Consider the following 21,195-nt stretch of genomic DNA (forward strand, 5'->3'; position numbering starts at 1 on the left):
TTAACTAATTCCTAAGTTCAGAAGAGTAGGCTGTCATTATGTAGGTGGTATGGATATTAAACAAAGATTTATAATGAACTTTAAGAGACAGGCATCTGTTATGGTCTAGCTGTCATCACCCAATTTCTTTTTCTTAAGTCAGGGATATTAATATTTGCCACCTCCTTAGCATTACTCTTTGAGGTATCTGAGATTACCTTGCTGAATATTTGTGGGCATCATTAGGAGTGCAAGGCTGTATAAATACAAGTCTTATTCCATTACTCACTCCAATATGTCCCATGGAATTTATTGTTGTAATTATAATTCAAAGCATTAGGATTTGGGAATTTGAATCACTAGACAAAACTGCAATGCAACTTTTTTTTCTGTGTGGTATATTTAATAGAAAATTTTATTAAACTCTTTGAAAATTTGTCCCCTTAAGGGTTTGTGTTAAATAGTGTGGATTAGAAAACTGAAATTTTATAATAATGGCTGAAATTCTAGCTTTCCACTTTATTACACTAACATCACACAGGGGATTCCAGAACAGTAGATGGCTTTACATAACATGAATTTAATACTCATCTGCTTTATGCAGGTGCACAATTTAGATTGTATCCTAAGAAACTCATGTCTTAGCTATTATTTTCAAGACCATAGGTTTTTTATTATGTGTTTATATTTCAAATATAAATGAGATTGTTAATGAAAAATCACATAATGTTTTTTGTCAGATAGACTTGTGAATACTATCATGCAGGGTGGAGAGAATATATGTTTGAATGTCTTATTGGTGCTTACATCATAAAATATAGAACTCCTCAAACAGGGCTTTGGACAATGTCACCTAAGCAAATATATTCACATTTTCCCAGTGAAATAATATGTATTCAGACAAAGTGGAAGTTATTTTAAATCATTTTACATTGTTCGTACATCACTTTGTTAAGTTGTATTTCCTTTGATGATGAGCTTGAAATAAAATTTCAGCTTTTAGAACAATATGGATATTGGACTTGTCCTTACAATATTTTAGATCTGTATTAATAAACAAAAGCAAAGTAATGGAGCATAAGCAGAAATCATGTGTCCTCTCATATAATGATCATAGCTTGGTAAAATGCCAAAAGCGTGGAGTCCTGTCCTTTACTATATATTCTTCTGTGCCTTCTCATTTTTTCCATCTTCAAAGTAAAGCTAATAATAGGACCTATTTGTAGGTTGTTATGCAATGTAATATTCTAATATTAATAAAACAATTAAATACTTAGCATAGTGTCAGATATAAAAGTGTTATTTAAATTCTACTTGAAGGTGGGCATTTCACTTAGAGATTAAGATGCCTCTTAGGACACCTGCATCTCATGGGGGAATCCTGGCTCAGTAATGTGCACTATGAGGGGCAGAACATAATGGGTCAGGTGGATGATTCTTTGTCTCCCATGTGGGAGACACAGATTGAGTTCTCAGACCCTGGTTTTGGCTGGTCCAGTCCTAGGTATTGTGGACATTTGGGGAGTGGACCAGCAGATAGGAATTTTTTTCTCTCTGTCTCTTCATATGCCTTCAAAGTTAAACAAAATCATTTTAAAATGCCATCTACCATCTACTTCATTTAAATTAGTACCATTATGTAAGAATACAATGAATTAAATTTAATTCTCTGAAACAAAAAATGTATGTAGTTTTGATATGTATATACGCATCCAAAGTTATTTGGTATCCAGTGAGCAAGAATTTTCTGCCTTTACACTTCTCCTTTCCTGTGGTTCAAAGTTGTAGAAAAAAGGCAAGATGAAGAAGAATTCAAAGCAGTCCCAGTAGAAATTTAGAGAGAGAGAGAGATTTTAAATTATTAAAAAAAATTACATTCCTAACATTGGGTAAATCATCCTTATTTAGGGGAAGTCTACCAATGAGTCTTCTGGAAACAGACCTCTGTTAGGATCAAGTTGATAATATTTTAACAAAAGAAACCTTCGTTAATCATGTGAGGTAGTGCTATTTTGAGTCACATAGTCACCCTTGCCAAGCTTGACTTTGGATGGGATAAAAATGCTTCCAGGTGTGGTTTACATTTTTCTGCGTGGTAGTTTACATGTCTGACAAGTTTCTTGCTCTCCTAAACAACCCTCTACTGCTCAGGGGGTGATAAACCAGAGATTATTTTGGAGGATGAGGACAAGGGATTGTGGATTCCTGTGTCATGAGCACCTCTCAGACACAGCGCACTTTTGGCTCTGGAACACAACAATCGAGCAGCCCTGGCTCTCCCTTGGTTGGCCATGATTCTCTTTGTTAATTTGAACCCTTCCTCTAGCCTAGGATATCAAGCTTTGTATGTTTAGAGCACTATTGACATGATTTCATTCATCTTCTAAGGATATTTTTGAGTTCTAAACCAATGTTTGAATCTTGTGAATCCATTTACCCCACTTGCACATTTTCCTCATCTTGTACCAAAATATTAGTAATGCAACATGCCATCAGTAATTATGCAGCTCTGCATACATTGCCTCATAGTATGTTCTTTTTTAAATACTGTGCTATGTTAACCTAGATAGCTCAGATTTTGAGAAACCTGCCAATACTGAGATAACTTCTCTTCAACAAATAACCTTGCATTTCTGTAAATAAGGTGTTTGTAGAGGCAGTTCATTAAGAACATTTTGGATATCCAATAGAAATAGAGTGTATCAGACAATACATCATTGTACAAAGCCAGATTATATAATGATATGCCTGATTTTTTGTCCTAAATTTGAAACACTTTATAATATTCCCAAAGAGAAAGAATTCTTTGACTTGTTTACTAGGAAGTCAGCCAGAAGAGTAAAATGTGTTCTCTCAATTCTAAGTAAGAGGTCTTTGGGAGCTGTATGCTGCACCAGGGATTAGAATTGATAAGAATTCATGAAGTTGCCTTTTTACCTTTTCTACCTAAAAACAAAACAAAAACCTAAATACTTCTTTTGTTGAAGAAGAAAAAAACTCTCTTAGGAAAGATATTTGTAAAATGATTTCTTATAAAAAATAATTTATCTTATTTACTTGCCCTCTGAATTACCACAAGCACAGCCTTTATGGATCTGAAATTCCTTAATCTTGCTTCCTGTTTTCCTTCCATGTCTGTGCTTAAAGCCCACTACTGACTTCACCTGGAGCTCAGAATCTTTCTATCACATCTTCTGTATTCATGGATGAAAACTGCTGTGCTCCGGTACTTGGCGTACACTAGTGATCACTTTACAAGCCTCACTTTTCAGAATATTTTTGGATAGTCTTTCCATTCAGGACCAGGAATTTGTGTAAAACCACAGCGGTTGTGCTGCCTTTGAACCAAAGGCAGTTGGTTTGTGGAATTTCCCTTAGCTGGGAATGCATGCGAGTCTGCGGGTTCAGTGTTTCCCAACGATGGACCATCATGCTTGTTTGTTTTCGTTTTCAAAACGGTAGAATTTATCTTTAATTTCCATATGTTATAAAGTACTAACTTTTTCCCTTCCTTTCTCTTTTATTTTTCAGTTGAAAGGGACAAGGATTTTTCTCACCAGCGAAGGCATTACAAAGAATTTCGCTTTGATCTTACTCAAATTCCTCACGGAGAAGCAGTGACAGCCGCTGAATTCAGGATATACAAGGATCGGAGCAATAATCGATTCGAAAATGAAACAATTAAGATTAGCATATATCAGATCATCAAGGAATACACAAATAGGTATCAATTTTATAGCTAACTTATTATCCTGGCAGACAGTAATAAATTTTAGTAGCAGACCTTGGTAACCCATGTGATCTATCAAATCTTGTTTTTCTTGGATGTAATGAGATTTAGGGCTGGAGAGAGATACACTGAAGTAAGAGAAATTAATCTCAAAATTACTTCTACATTGTGAGCTTTTCCCTTCTGCTGACACTGATCTGTGCACTAAACTTGGGCTTTCTCTGTGTGTTTTTCTAGTCTGTTTCTCCTTTTGTAAATTTGTCTTTCATCCAGAAAAACTTCCATTTTATTCTTTCCATTGAAATTTACATTTAATGTTATTTAATTCACTGGGTGTTCTGGAAGCCAGAGAACTTCTTTGCTTTTTACTGGCATCAATGGAAACTATATGCATTGTTACGTGTATTTTTATGTAAGTTGATTTGTAACAGTTTCTGACAGCCTGAATGTATTCCATAAGGAGCTTTGTATGGTACAAAGATGGACAGTCTGAAATCATGAGTTATGATAACCTCAGCTGATAATTAATTACTGCAAATGAGCCATCAAATATGAGTGAAAAGGGGAAACTAATGATGTTCTATGACTTTACCTCAATGTTGGAATTGCTTGGTTAACACATCATATAGAAGCTTAGTCATCTTTGTTGAGCAGCTCATACACATTCACTCAGACACACAATAGGGGGCTACACATCACTTGTGGAAAAATGCAATTAAAGTTCAGTTAATTTTTGTGCAAAAATGTTGAATCTCATGTATATGAGGGGTCCTCAAAAGATTCATGTAAAGTGAATATTATGAAAATATATGCCTAGCTTTCCACATGTTTTAAATAGAAAAAAATTTAGTTCCACTTTCCATGAATTTTTTGATTCCCTCACATACATGAGTTATTTAAATTCTGAAATCCTATATTGAGGTGATATTTGTCCTCCAATAACTCCCATTCATCAGATCCAGACTTTCTTTTTGTTGAAATACTATATCCTCCTCTGATAAGATACACACTTTAAATTTTAATTTTATTTATTTTCTTTGAAAGGCAGAGGAAGGGAAAGAGACAGAAAGAGAGAGAGAGAGAGAGAGAGAGACAGAGAGAGATTACCCCATCCTGTGGTTCACTCCCCAAATATTAGGTTGGGGGAGCCCAAGGCCCAGGAGCCCAGAAATCAGTGTGGTTCACCCATGTGGGTGGCAGGGACCAAGGTATTTGAGCCAACACCTGCTGCCTTGCAGAGTGCAAATCATCAGGAAACCAAATTTGAGAGCAGAGCAAAGACTCAAACCCAGGCACACCAATATGGGATATAGACATCCCAAATGGAGTCTTAACTTCTATGCCAAATGCCTGCCTGAAAACAAGTATTTGAAAAAAATTATGCTATATTTTCTGAATCTCTCTTCTCTCCTTTCTATTTATTGTTTCTGATGCTTAGATTTTTCTTTGTCTCAGAATGTGCCAGCACCCAGTGGGTGCTCCATGAAACACTAGCCCTTTTGAATTCTAAAGAAGAAATAAATAAAAAGTTTCTGAGGTCATACACATCTAAAAGTAGACCAGGGGTCTCCATCCTCCAGGAGATTCGCCATACATATCAGAATATTAAAGTTTTAGAATGACTTTGAAATAGAAGATAGAAAATTCTGCTAATTTTGTTTTATCTAGTTTTCCTTTCAAGTATTTGGGTATGAAACTTAAGGTATATAGTACTTTTATTACTTTATCTTTAATACACACAAAAGTAATGGGTATATTCTAAATGAAATATAAAATATTAATATAAAATAAATATAAAAATGAATGAATTACACTCAATTTAACACTAATACCATGGTAGTTATCTATGAACTTGATAGCTGAAAACACAGGTTTTAGATAAATAGTTGTATTCTTCTTAAATATTTTGAAGAGATATAAGAATGGGATGAGATGAAATGAGCAACTACTTCTTTATGAATTTACTCTACAGAAATATCAGAGATACAGACAAAAATAGAGAGTCACGTAAAAATGTTTATCACTATCATTATTTATAATTCACAAATTGAAAGCATTTTAAAGGCAAACAGTATAAAGAGTTACATTCTGTTTCCTAGAAAGAATATCACATAGGAAGCAAAAATTATGTTTTTGAAGAATATGTAATAACACTAGAAATTGCTCAGATTGTAATGCTAATTGATCAAAAGCAGAAAATAAAATTTTATACATTATTATACTTATTTAAAATATATTCATAGGGGGCTGGTGCTGTGGCATAGCAGGTAAAGCTGCCAAATGCAATGCCGGCATCCCATATGGGCACAGGTTAGAGGCCTGGCTACTCCACTTCCGATTTAGCTCTCTGCTGTGGCCTGGAGAAACAGTAGAAGAAGGCCTAAGTCCTTGGGCCCCTGCACCCATGTGGGAGATCTGGAGGAAGCTCCTGGCTCCTGGCTTTGGATCAGTACAGCTCTGGCCATTGTGGCCATCTGGGTAGTGAACCAGTAGGATGGAAGATTCTCTCTCTCTCTCTCTCTCTCTCTCTCTGCCTCTGCCTTTCTGTAACTCTGCCTTTCAAATAAAATAAATAAATCTTAAAGAAAAGAAGCAAACTAGAAAGATTTGGAGGGAAAATTAAAAAATATATATATATATATATTCATGGGAAAAAGAGATAGAAAACATCAAAGTTTCATTTCAGGCTTGTGTGTAATTTTAAATTTTAATTCTTCATCCATGTCTATACTTTGTAAATTTTATAATGAATATTAACTTTATAATTAGAAATAAGCGTAACTACAGTTGAAGGAGAGAAAAAAAGAGGATAATGAGACAATTTCATGCCCCACATATTTTCACAAAACAAAATAATATTTCCAACTCCTCCTAGATGGAGAGGCAAAGTAAAAAAAAAAAAAAACAAGATTTTTAAAAAATTGCTCTTATTTTTTCTCAAGCTACAGAAGGCACTTTACTTCAGAAAATAAAAATATGAGTACTTTTTTCTTTGTTTTATGAAAACATTTCCTGCTGATTTGAATCTTTGACTTTAGTCCTCTGTGGGAGAGAACTAGATTAGAAATAGTGTATTTCATCTATGTATCACTCGATCACAGTCAAAATGGAATTTCTTTTGAAAAGGTAATATTAAAATCTAATTATTGTGACTTTTAGTATTGGTTGTGGCTTCATATATATATATATATATATATACTTTTTTCATATACTTTTTTTCTTGAAGAACTAAAATGGAAGTGGGAAAAACTAGCACTTCTGGCTGTTTCAAAGTGAGGCTCACTTCTCAAACTTCTATGATCAAACTTGTAGATTATATCTACTTAGTATCTTCTGGTAAACTCAGAAGCCATTGAATAAATTCAGGGAAGGCTTTGTTCTTTGATGCAGTGAATTTGACAATGCATACACATTTCACACATACAAGTTCACTTTCCCTAGGGTATTGCCTAAGAGTGTCCTGAGGGAGATCTTTTCATTAATTTAGACTGGCATTTTATGACTGTATTTTGTATTCAAGACATCTGATCTGTTAACCATATAGACTATGAATTCTTTGACAGTGTTATGTATTCAAGTTAAAGAAATGGCAGATCCATTATGTCATCTCTTTTCCCATTTGTTTATCTTAGCAAGACTTGCAACTATTAAAATTATATATTTTATTCCTACCATCTCCCATCTCCCCCACTCACATTTAAACGTGTGATATTTTTAAGGAGTGTTCTGATGTTTATCCAAATCTTTATTTTTCTTGGTAAGAAGTTAACACACTTTGCATCATTTCACTTATTTAATCTTTTCATATAAGGCTGACAGCCCCAAATTCTATGGTAGAAGGCATTGCTCTTCAGTCACACCTCATATATCTGGCATTATTGGGAAATGAGGTTTCCACATGATTGAATTTTCCAGATAATTCAACAGAGTTTGGCATGCTTTTGTTGAGCGCCTACCATGTGGCAAGCACAGAGGACATAAGGCCGAATAAATAAGACCTCAAAGCTCATAGCCTGGGGCCAGGGGCTGCGGTGGGCCTGCCCCACACAGACTTTAATAACTGTAATACAATGTGCTAAGCACTATGATGTAAGTATGCACTAAGTGTTGTGGAAATACAAATGAAGGGAAAATTAATTCTTTATTTGGAGGGGCGATGGGCCTTAGGGGAAGGCTCTGAGAGGAGTTCATATTTGAGTTGAGCCTTTCAAGATGAGCAGGAACTTTCTACTGGTAAAAAGGAAGAAATATGGAAGGAAGGGAAAAATAGGGAGAGGGCAAGAGATTCTAAGTGAAGTGTTTCTACCTCAAAATGTTTAAATAAGATGAATAATACTATACAAATAAAAGGACAATACCAGTATTATTACTGAAAAGCATAGGAGTTAGCAGTTATGACCACTCACCATGTGTCTGATGCTGTGCTAAGTGGTCCACTTGAATTAAATTTTATACACACACACACATCCACACACGTGAGCATGCACACATGTACGTACACAATGAAAATGTGCTATGTATAATTTAAACTTTTCCTAATGCTCCATTATGATTATAAATTTCTGTCCATTGTAAAAACATTTTAAGCTAGCCTGCTTGATGTCATTAGCCACCTTCACTCCTTGAGTATGTTTAGTTAAGCTGTCATCATCCGGGTTCACAGTCAGCTTCATATGTACATCAAGTCCCTCCTCCTCCTTCTCTAAGACTTGTGTTTCTTCTGTGCACATACTTCAGAATGTATGTTGACAATTTCCACTCAAGAAGACCTCCTGGGTTCCTGAGAGAAGCCTACTAGAGCAAGACCATTGGATAGTAGATGATGTTTTCTCTAAAATATTCAGGATAGTGAGTGCATGCATGTACTTTGACTTCCTTCAGTGTGTAAGGATTGCACTCTGATTAATTAGCTCTCAAGTGGGATAATTGCCCTCCCAACTCTCACCCCAGAGACATTTGGCAATGTTCAGAGGCAGTTTTAGTTGCTACAATTGATGGAGATCAATGGTGCTGTGTGCAAGCTACTGACTGACCTTGAGTGGGTAAATGCACTGGGTAGGATGCAGTTAAATCTTCTAAAATGGAAATAACAACTCTTCCACCCAGCAAAGGATTAGCTGTTCCCCAAAGTTCAAAGACCAAGGTTAAGAAATCCAACTTTATTTGAGGATTTAAATTATCTACGTAAAAATGGGAATTGTCTTTGCCATTAAATAGTAAATTAGTTAATTTTTCTTTGACTATTTCATATGGTGGATCCTAAGACTTGTAATAAGAGAGTGTTTAGGAACTTTTACTGGATCTATTATTCCTTTAGTGGGGGCATGAAAAGTGATTGGACTTTCTATGCAATAGTCCACTTGTTGCTGTTGTTGTTCAATGAATGGACCTCCTCTTTAAATACCTGGTAGCGTGTGTTTATATTTATCTGCAAGGAAAAATATGGGATGATGTAATGCTAGGAAAAATGTGGAATATTAAAAAATATTTCAGGCAATAAAAAGATTCTGCAGAGGAAAAAGTGAATTTTCTTCATGAGAATTCAACTTGGTTTTCCATTGTTGCCATGCTTTTCATTCAATGTTTATCCAATAGTGTTATTATTTCATGAATTTTCATCTGAATTTTTTAAATGCAGTATAGAACCAGAAACTGAAAATTTTACTCAGCAAAACTTACAATTTCACCTTTTCTTTGTGAGAAAAACAATTACTGATTGAAATCATTAATTAGTGAACAAATTCGCTTTTAAAATTTCAAGCTAAAGTTGCTTATGAGAGAAATATCTGACATGACAAGTACCGAGAATATCATTTACTGATTTGCAATCCATTGTTAATGTGTTCAGTACTAGTTCTACAGATTGGGTTCCTTAAATGTTGTGATATTCAAATATCCAGAAAATTATGCATACTTTTTCCTTGTGTAGCAATTACTACATTGTTATCTGACTTGATAAGCTTTGCAAAGACAAAGGGAGATGGAAGAAGGTAAAATACTTATAATAATAGAAGCTTTGGCTAAAGTGGAAATATCATGTTAGTATGGCAACTTTTCCCTGTACAGCTTCTAGAACTTTTCCCAAAGCTTTTCTTAGTAAGATGTAGTGATTTATCATTAGAGGGGTGACTGTACGCTTGGCTAACTCTCTATTTAACTTATCTTTATATGTGTGAAAGATACATACACACACACATATACATATATATATATATGCATGCATATAGTTGAAATCATAACAACCACGGGACTATTTCTCTTATATTATCTCTTAGTATTGGTTATATAAACATTTTTACTCCCTTTTTTTTCTCTAGATGATTTCAGTGATTGGGGTTCATTTGAGATATTCCTCAATAAATATCCCCCAAATTAAAGATAATTAATGAATTCCTGTGTCCAAAATTGACACAGATCATTAATTAATTTTACAGTAATAATTGCAAAACTTATGACCCTAATTATGCTGAAAACATAATGCATCCTACTTGTTATATACATACTTATGTAACATATATGTGTTTTGGTAAGAAAATACCAATTATAGAAATTTGTATAGCACTTTTATTTGTGTATCATTTTATCCCTGCATTAGGTTAATGAGGCAGATTATTTCAATTTTAGTTCAAACAACAAGAAACACAAGTGTTTTTTTTGGGGGGGGGATTTTCTTTTTCATTTGTCATTCGTTTTTATTTTTATTTTTTTTCAATTGTTTCATATTTATTCTTTTTATTTAACTTTTATTTAATGAATATAAATTTCCAAAGTACAGCTTATGGATTACAATGGCTTCTCCCCCATAACGTCCCTCCCACCCACATCCCTCCCCTTTCCTAGTCCCTCTCCCCTTCCATTCACATCAAGATTCATTTCGATTCTCTTTATATACAGAAGATCAGTTTAGCATACATTAAGTAAAGATTTCAACAGTTTGCTCCCACACAGAAACATAAAGTGAAAAATACTGTTTGAGTACTAGTTATAGCATTAAATCTCAGTGTACAGCACACTAAGGACAAAGATCCTACATGAGGAGTAAGTGCACAGTGACTCCTGTTGTTGACTTAACAAATTGACACTCTTGTTTATGGCCTCAGTAATCACCCTAGGCTCTTGTCATGAGCTGCCAAGGCTATGGAAGCCCCCTGAGTTCACCAACTCTGATCATATTTAGACAAGGCCATGGTCAAAGTGGAAGTTCTCTCTTCCCTTCAGAGAAAGGTACCTCCTTCTTTGATGACCCATTCTTTCCACTGGGATCTCACTCACAGAGTTTCCAAGGCTATGGAAGCCCCTTGAGTTCTCCGACTCTTATCTTGTTTAGACAAGGTCATAGTCAAAGTGGAGGTTCTCTCCTCCCTTCAGAGAAAGGTACCTCCTTCTTTGAAGACCTGTTCTTTCCACTGGGATCTCACACACAGAGATCTTTCATTTAGGTTTGTTTTTTTTTTTTGTTTGTTTGTTTGTTTGTTTGTTTTTGCCAGAGTGTCTTGGCTTTCCATGCCTGAAATACTCTCATGGGCTTTTCAGCCAGATCCGCAGGCCTTAAGGGCTGAGTCTGAGGCCAGAGTGCTGTTTAGGACATCTGCCATTCTGTGGGTCTGCTGTGTATCTCACTTCCCATGTTGGATCGTTCTCTCCCTTTTTTATTCTATCAGCTAGTATTTGCAGACACTAGTCTTGTTTATATGATCCCTTTGGTTCTTAGTCCTATCATTATGATCAATTGTGAACAGAAATTGATCACTGGGATTAGTGAGATGGCATTGGTACATGCCACCTTGATGGGATTGAATTGGAATCCCCTGGTATGTTTCTAACTCTACCGTTTGAGGTAAGTCAGCTTGAGCATGTCCCAAATTGCACATCTCTTCCCTCTCTTATTCCCACTCTTATATTTAACAGCAATCACTTTTCTGTTAAGTGTCAGCACTTAAGAAGAATTGTGTATTGATTACAGTATTCAACCAAAAGTATTAAGTAGAACAAACAAAAAAAAATACTAAGAGGGATAACATATCAAGTTGCTCATCAACAGTCAGGGTGAGGGCTGATTAAGTCACCGTTTGTCATAATGTTCATTTCACTTTAACAGCTTTCCTTTTTGGTCCTCAGTTAGCTGTCACCTATCAGGGAGAACAAGTGGTATTTGTCCCTTTGGGATTGGCTTATTTCACTCAGCATAATGTTTTCCAAATTCCTAACAGGGATCACTTTTCAGTTAAAATTTAAACACCTAAGAATAATTGTGTGTTAATTAAGAGTGACTTCAAAAGGTGTATTTTTTTTGAGATATTATGGACACTTTTTCTTTCTGCTGTCCTCAGTCTTTGCTACTGCTAAATACTTCATATTTAATATGTGAAGTATCCCAGCTAGGGAAATATATTCGTTTTCTAGGGTGGTTATAACAATTAAACTTGGATAGTTACTACAGCAGAAATGTATTCTGGGGGGCAGAAGTCCAAAGTCAAGATGTTGGATGGGCCATGCACCCTCCAAAACCTCTAGATGAGGCAGCAGATCAGTCACCATGTATGCAAGCAGGAGGATTGCCTAGGGATCTTCTAGTCTTCCAATCACAAACTTTGCTGCTGATTCCTTTGCACTAACCAACTCTTGTGCAAATTCCCTGATGGTTAACCTTAACACAGAACCAAAGAAGGGGTTTCAGGGATTTGTATTTCCAGTTTAGCTAAAAACACAAAGCCACAAGTGTTCACCCTTATCAATTTGACATCAAATGACACTGTTTATAAGCATTTATAACTTCCAAAAATACAATAGCAAATCACCCTTCTGCCTACAAATCCATCTCTGGATGCTGTTCATTCCTTTTCTTTTCTTTTTTAAATTAATTTACTTTTTTGAAAGTCTGAGTTACAGAGAGAGAGAGAGAGAGAGAGAGAGAGAGAAGAGAGATATTAAATCCACCGGCACATCCCCAGATGGCTGCAATGGCCAGGGCAGGACCAGGTTGAATACAGGAGACAGGAGCTTCATCCTGGTCTCCCTTGTAGGTGACAAGGGCCCAAACACTCTAGCCATTGTCTACTGCTTTTCCCTGGCCAGTAGCAGGGAGTGGATGGGGAGTGGTGCAACTGGGACACGAACTGGAGTTCATATGGGATGCCAGTGTTGCAAGTGGTGGATTTATCTGCTAACTCACAATGCTGGTTCATTCCTCTTCTAGCTGAATCATATTCCATCTTTGATCCACTGTAACTGAAATACAATTTTATCAACTCTCAAAGCTGCTTATCCCAAATGGGAAGTGGATAGGGAAGAGGAAGGTACAGAGATAACTGGTTAATATGTACACAAATACATGAATATAAAAATAATAAAGAAACACTATATTACAATCTAATACTCACTTTTGTAACTGGTCACATGGTTATAGCTAACATTTGTAATTTTATTCTTGAATATAAAATTTGTTAGTTTTATGTTTTTTTAATATAGTTTTCCAATACACAATCTTGGGTTTAGAAAGGGCCATGGCTAGTCATTTCTCCTTACCTGGGAAGGTAAAAAAAATCATTCTTGAAGTGTTTGGATAATTTTCAGTAATGCCTTTATTGAGCTGTAGATTTTCCATGGACTTTTGTCATAAGACCAGTGAGTACTTAGAGATGTTCCATGTGATCTATAGTATTCCAAGCATACTCTTAATTACTCATATTGTGGTAATACCAATTCAATTTATTCTAATATTTAGGATCCTTCATCCTGTATGATACAGTAAGCTTTTATTAGCTTGTTGATTCACTGGCATGAGGAGCCCATAATGGCCATGTGGCTGTTTCAAGTTCCATTTTGCTATGACCATATGTCCCAGCATTGGACCATTGAGAACTAAGAGTTTTGGAACAATAGAATGTAATGTTTTGAGTGTCCAAAGCAACATTTGTGTTAGTTGGATCAGACAGTAAGTGAGAGGAGTCACTCCTATTATTTATACCCCTTAATTTTCAGACTCATGAGACATCAGGCTATGCCAGAAACAGCCATATTGTTATATGTAAACAAACTATATAGTTTGCTGATTCAGAGCACATAAAACCTTCTGAATGATATTAGCCCTTCCTGTAAGATATTGTTACCCAACTGATCACATAAATGAATCTTCAAAAGGCCAATACACTGTCCTACAAATGAATTTCACCAACATGAGCCATTCTGCACTTCATTTGTTGTACAATGATTTTTTTCATCAATGTTGTATGGAATTCCATGAATAAGTGAATAAGGCAGTCTATAATTTCATGGGTGTTGATTTCTGGAGGAGAATCGTATGCAGATAAAGTGAGTTCATACGTAGGGAGTACAAAGTACTATCCTATTAATTTAGTAATTGGTCTGATAAAATCAACCAAACACAAAATAGCTTCTGCTTGGGAAGGCACCCTGGGGAATGCTTCTGTGAGGATTAGTTGAAGACAATAATTATGTAACTGAGTATTTTTGGAACTAAGCAATCTATGCCAGTTGTTGCTCAGCATTTGATGTTGGATCTAAAAACCACAGGGCAGACAGTTGGGAAAATGGATGTGAGTTTTAGGAAACAAGGACAAAGCAGAGGCTTTAACGATAATGTGGAACCTCTGAGGACAAATTGGGAACTACTTTCAAGCCTCCAACTTCAGGGATACAGGTGATTTCCGTTCTCTTAGAAGTGCCCACATTCCTTGTCTTGGATTCATAGGAACTAAAGAAGAACTAGTGGCATTGTAAGGAGCTGCAGTCCTGTCTGCTGGCTCACACTGAGAAAGCAGCATGCCTAATCATCAGAGACTTGATGGTACAGCTGTCTTCCAAGTACAAATCAGCCTACTGCTTACTGCCATCTTCATAATGTTGCCTCAATTTCTTTTGTAGTCAACCCTAATACAGAATCAGTAGAGAGCAATTCCAGCTTTGTTTTACTCACGTAGCTTAAAACCACTATAGAGAGTGAATATAATGTTATCTGGGAGAGTGAATGAATGAATGAAGAGCTGGATGGATTTGTGGAATGACTCAGGGCACTTTGGTTCCATTTATAGCCATGTTGTTTCAGGCTAGGGGTTCAGTTAAACTTTTAGTGTTCCAATCCAAAAACCAATGATTTTTTTTGGGATAAGAAAAGCAATTAAGATATAGTTTGGTACTAAAGGGAACTGTTATTTTATGAGAGAAAGTTTTCTGAAAATGGAATATGGAAACCTGGCTGAGTGACCATGGAAATCATATGGTTTTCCTTTAAATTTTCTTAGGGATAAACGGTTTGGCAAAGTAACTCATGTCCCAGTTAGTTTTAAGACTCTGTGAGTTAAGAATAATCTCCACAAAGTTCAGGGAAAATGTTTATTGTAAAAAAATTATGAATGAATTTTTAACATCTTTTTTGCACCGAAATAAACTCATCTTTTTTTTAATAAAAAGGTTTATTTATTTATTTGAAAGGCAGAGCTACAGAGAGGCAGAGGCGGGGGTGGGTAAGGTCGTCCATCCGCTGGCTTACTACCCAGATGGCCACATCTGAAGCCAGGAGCCAGGAGCTTCCTCTTGGTCTCTCAAACAGATGCAGAGGCCCAACATCTTGGGCCATCCTCTACTGCTTTCCCAGGCCATAGCAGAGACCTAGATCAGAAGTGGAGCAGCCAGGACTCAAACACCCATATGGGATGCTGGCAAGGCAGGTGGCGGCTTTACCCGCTACACTACAGTGCTTGCCCCTAAACTTATCTTTTAATTCTCTATTCCCACAAGTTTTAGAAATAATCACAGATTTTGGACACTGTCAGAAGCAAAAGTCTAGATCAGCTGACTTCAGATAAGACCTTCTAGATCATGTATTTTTTTGTTTTTTTTTTTTTTTGAGACTACCCCATTTCCTCAGAAGAATATGAAATGTAGAGAGTGCACATTTCAAAATCTATGCTATGTGTATAATGTGCTACTAGGCATGTTTGCATTGCTTATGTGCTTGATTATAAGGAGAACACATTATTATAATAATTTAAAAATGACATCCCCTTGCTCAATTAAAAGATCAAACAAATTAGAGGAGGAAATTGAGTATTTATGAACTTGGATTTGTAAGTATATATAGTGTCCACTCATATGTGATGAATGCACATAAAATCATCAAATTGTAATAATTTATAAATATGGCTGGCGCCACGGCTCACTAGGCTAATCCTCCGCCTTGCGGCGATGGCACACAGGGTTCTAGTCCTGGTTGGGGCGCCTGATTCTGTCCCGGTTGCCCCTCTTCCATTCCCTAATTGGCAGCAATGGCTGGAGCTGCGCCAATCCAAAGCCAGGATACAGGAGCTTCTTCCAAGTCTCCCACATGGGTACAGGGGCCCAAACATTTGGGCCATCTTGTACTGCTCTCCCAGGCCACAGCAGAGAGCTGGATAGGAAGTGGAGCAGCTGGGTCCCGAATTGGCACCCATATGGGATGCCAGCACTGCGGGTGGCGGCTTTACCAGCTATGCCATGATGCTGGCCCAGATCCTATTTTTCTTGATAGAAAAAAAACCTTTAGTTATAATTTTACTATAGTAATTGTACAAAATGAAAGGGAATTATAATTTGCAATGTTTTCTACTACAAATAAACACATTTTCTATATATTTGCTCTCCACTGCAATTTTTAAAATATATTAATATTTATGTTTTTCTCTTATTAGCTATTATAAGACTTTCTTTAAAAAGTCAAGTAAAAATGTGAGACAGGAGAATTTTAACAAGAGTATTTTAAATTATTCATAGGAAATACTTAGATATTTTACTATTTACATTGATACAAGTGCCATACTTGAGTGGAGAAATGTTATACTTCCCAAGAAATCACATCTAATTTTGTACAAAATGTATTGAGATTTTTTATTCTTGAGATACTGTAACAGGGGCCTGTTTTGCAGTGTAGCTTTTAAGCCAACACCTTCAATGCCCACATCCAACAACAGAGCACTGGTTGGAGCCCTGGCTGCTCTGCTTCTGATCCAGCTACCTGCTAGTGTGCCTGGAAGGCAGCACAAGATGGTCCAAGTACTTGGGTTCCTGCCACACATGTAGGAGACACAGACAGAGTTCCTGGCTCTGGCTTAGGACTGGCCCAGTAGCAACCATTGCAGCCATTTGGGGAGTGAAGCAGCAGATGGAATATGTCTGACTCTCTCCCTTTCTTTCTCTGTGACTGTATTTTAAGTAAATGGATCAATCTTTTTTTAAAGATACCGCTACAGAAGTAGCTACATGTGTTAAGATTACAAAATTATTTTCATTTTGTTTTCTAGCAATATACTTGATTTTCCCAAAGTATATTTTGTTGCTTTGTTGAGTGTAGGTAAAGCAGAAGAGCTGCCTCTATAAAGACAGAGAGAGAGAGAGAGAGAGAGGGAAACTGAGAGAGAGAGAGAGAGAGAGAGGTAAAGAAATTGTTAGTCAAAATAAAAATAGCTTTTGTCCAAGAACAGGAAACAATGATGCTTAGAATATCAATTGTCTCCTAAATTTTGGGAAGTGAACTAGGGACATAGACTTTTTAGACTAAACTGCTTCTGAGCTTTATATCCAGTGAATTGGGATTTGCATTACTGAAATTCAGATATTTTGAACTTACCTGACTTATTTTTTTGAAGATTTATTCATTTATTTGAAAGTCAGAGTTACACAAGAGAGAGGAGAGGCAGAAAAAGAGAGATAGAGAGGTCTTCCATCTGCTGGTTCACTCCCCAGTTGTTTGCATCTGCCAGAGCTGTGCCTATCCAAAGCCAGGAGCCAGGAGCTTCCTCCAGGTCTTCTCATGTGGGTGTAGGTGCCCAAGGACATGGGCCTTCCTCCACTGCTTTCCCAGGCCATAGCAGAGAGCTGGATCAGAAGAGGAGCAGATGGGACTCAAATCTGCGCCCATGTGGGATGCCGGCACTGCAGGCAGAGGCTTTACTGGCTACTCCACAGTGCTGAACCATACATGAGTTCTTTGGATGATAATTCTTCTAAATATATTCCTTGAAACTGGAGCCATTTCCTTCATAGACATGCTGGAAAGGTTTCAGCCTTGACTTTGTGTCCTTTCTTTTTTCTGAAAAGATATCATAATTGAAAATTAATAGAACACATCATGTAAGAGACTACTGAAAAATAGTTGTTAATTCTCCTTTAAATTTACCTCTTTGTTCTTTTTTTGGCTTTCCAGATGTTTATTAATATCATGCCAAAGGTGCCGTCATAGACTTTACAGAGTTAATTAGGACATTTTTGTCACATTGCAAATGAAAACGAACTTGAACGCTGCATAGCACGTGAACATTTCCTAAGCGAGGGGATGACTCCTCTCCTGATTAAGCCATGAACGGTGTGATTAAGTTAATTCCAAAATTATCGTTTTAGAGACATTTTCCAAATATCTCAAAACTTTAAAACTGCATAGGATTTGGCTTATTCGGTAGGTTTTCCAAATGAAGGGAAAGTGGAAGACTTCTGATTAACACTCTGTCCCAGTATGACTATAATGTGGGTTTCAGGGCACATTGATATCAGGGACCAAATTAGGACCAGTAAGTAGGTTTGTAAAGGCCAGTGAAAAGCAGGAAAATGGAAATTACTTTCAGATACTACTAATTTGCTCCAGGTTTGTACTGGGAGCCCAGCAATAGGGTTCTGTATCTTATTACTCATCACTTGAGTCACTTGTTCCCCCTTGTTCTTTAATTAACTCCTGTTATTTTAAAGAGTGATTTTGGAATGTTTTCACTTAAGGATAGGAAATGATGATCTCCATTTAGACCTTTAACTTGTTTTGATTCTCTTTCTCCTTAGAGATGCAGATTTGTTCCTGTTAGACACAAGAAAGGCCCAAGCTTTAGATGTGGGTTGGCTTGTCTTTGATATCACCGTGACCAGCAATCATTGGGTGATTAATCCACAGAACAATCTGGGCTTACAGCTCTGTGCTGAAACAGGGGATGGTAAGTGCTGTGTTTCATATGATTTTTTTTAATTTTTGATTTTTGGTAGTGCTTATTTTGTCACATTGAATGTTACTGTTTTAATATGATCTGACCAATGTATGTTTTATAATTATGATGTACCAGAAAGCACATTTCTTGGGTTAGATAGGATATTTTGGTATATTAATAAGTAAGTTGATTTATGAACACATTTATCCATATCACACTTAGTGTCAGGCTATGGGGTTGGATAAAGAAGTAAATACTGTTCTTGCAAGAAAATTTTAGTCTAGTGTTGAAGACCTATATGTAAACAAGTAGCACTTGTGTAATATAATGAAAGAGTGCTATATACAAAGTGCAATGCAACAGTCTTGGTGGGGTTAAGATTACATAACTATATAATCTGCAAAAGTTTTTAGAACTGTAAGTCAAAGAAGAGTGAATATTACTGTATATAATTTTTATCCAATAAACTAATAGATGACAAATATATGTCCAAAAAAAGGTGATATAGAAAGAAAAGAGCTACCAGCAACATAAGAAGGGAGAGAGGATGGATATAAAACAAGAGCCATGAAAAATTTCAGAATTTAAATCAAGTTAAATCTGAACATATAGAAATATTGGGACAAAGACAACTGCATCTGAGTTACTTGTGGGAGGGTCTGTGAGAAATCTTCAGTTTTAAGAAACTCCAGAAATGATTCTAATTCTTGTGGTTACAAGAATTCTTTGAGCACCTAGTACAGGTTGTGGACTTGGCTAGATGCTATAGCTGCAACGTTGACCAGATGCAAAGATGGCTTCATGAGACTAGCAGTTAAGGGAGGCATGAGGTAGTAATCAGACAACGATGTTCATAAAGGTATGTCACTGCACATTGAGGAGAGTCGAATAAACTTGTGAATATAGAACAGCATAGATTTGAGTGCCATAGGTCTGATTGTAGGGGCTGGAGCTGTGGGGCAGTAGGCTAAGCCTCTGCCTGTGACGTCAGCATCCCATATGGTTGCCAGTTGGTGTCCTAGCTGCTCCACTTCTGATCCGGCTTCTTACTAATGGCCCGAGAAAGCAGTGAAAGATGACCCAAGTGCTTGGCCCCTGCACCACATGGGAAGCCCGGAAGAAGCTCCCATCTTCTGGCTTTGGCTCAACTCTGGCTGTTACAGCCATTGGGGGAGTGAAACTGCGAATGGACGACACTTAACTCTCCGTCTCTCCCTTTCTCTGCCTGTTACTCTACCTCTTAAATAAATAAAATCTTTTTAAAAAAAGATAAGTTGTGGAAAAAGTGGAGGTTAAGGGGAAGACACTTTAGACAAATGGAATAGAGAGGCTCTAGCACACTTGGTGAAAAACCCAGGAGATTCAAGGTTACTTTTTCAGATTTTGTCATCCTTTAGTCACCCAGAGTCCAAGTATTCTGAATTGAAATCTAGATTTCCTGAAAATTTCACATTGTAGGAAGAAAGAACATTACTTTATGATGTGTTACCTGGATTCTTAATTTGCAAATATTTAGAAATACAGCATGTGGATCTCTACTGTGCTTTAATTATGCCATACGAATGCCAAAGCCAGGTCCAGGGAGGGTGATTTTTTAAGAGAACACACCTGAAGTTTCACTCCCTTTAGTTTTCCACATAATTAGGCAAGAGAAGCATTACCCCATAGAATCTATTTCATTCTTTCCTCCTCTCTGTGTTAAGTAAAGCCTTGCTTCATAAATTATGGAGGTAAGTACAAGTTGGGTCTGTTTTTGGCCTCTGAAGGAGATTCATTGCCATTGCTATATTCATGGTGGCTTTAAAAAATGTGTAAACAGCTTCACAGCATACAGATAATATCATCACAAGCATTGTGACTGCAAGGATTGTGTATATGGTATGGAATAGACACAAATAATGTGTATTATTGAGTTATATATTTGGAACAGACACAAATAATATATATTATAGATTTGTCTACTGGAAGATTCAAGAGTCTCAAATATCAATCTAGAAAAAGAGAATTCCACTGAAATTGTTATAGGCAGAGTTTCAGATTGTCCCTGCACTCCTAAATCCAGAGTTTTCATAGATTTTAATTACAGTGCTGGATTTTTGAATTTTTTTTTATAAACAATTAAAGTGCTTTGGATTATAGGTTATTTTCTAATTATGGCTTTGAGATTATTGTTAAGGATCCTCAAAGTTCAAGCATCGTAAGTGCAGGCTGAGAAAGGCACATATTTAAATAATCTTCTAAGAATTCCAACAATGTTAAACTACTGTACATTTATGGTCAGAAATGTGACTGGGAAATCAGCACTGGGTCGGAGTGTTGGGGGGAGGTGAGCCACTCATTTCTTCCCTGGTATGTGGTCCAAACAAGAAAAATTAAATTAGTGGTGTGTGCTTCTCCTAGTCTTCTCCTTGGGGATCTGCTTCAAATGTCTAACTAAACAAATCAAAATCTATGAAATATGATCAGCCAGTTTCCTTTGAATTTCTGTCCTCTTCCCACCCCACATGAATTTTCTAAAGTTTCTCT

General features: G+C 36.5%; 1 protein-coding gene across 1 annotated transcript in view; it reads left to right on the top strand.

The window, feature by feature from the left end:
- BMP5 (bone morphogenetic protein 5) overlaps positions 1-21,195 on the top strand; it is a 125,021-nt gene that overhangs the window by 56,236 nt on the left and 47,590 nt on the right. Inside the window, exons 2-3 of the mRNA XM_002714515.6 lie at positions 3,511-3,703; positions 18,530-18,678. Of these exons, the coding sequence (XP_002714561.1) occupies positions 3,511-3,703; positions 18,530-18,678 (342 nt within the window). The remainder of the gene's footprint in view (positions 1-3,510; positions 3,704-18,529; positions 18,679-21,195) is intronic.

This window comes from Oryctolagus cuniculus, chromosome 5 (genome assembly GCF_051225735.1).
Source record: "Oryctolagus cuniculus isolate XC-2025 breed Fujian yellow rabbit chromosome 5, ASM5122573v1, whole genome shotgun sequence".
In the NCBI taxonomy this organism is placed as follows: domain Eukaryota; kingdom Metazoa; phylum Chordata; class Mammalia; order Lagomorpha; family Leporidae; genus Oryctolagus; species Oryctolagus cuniculus.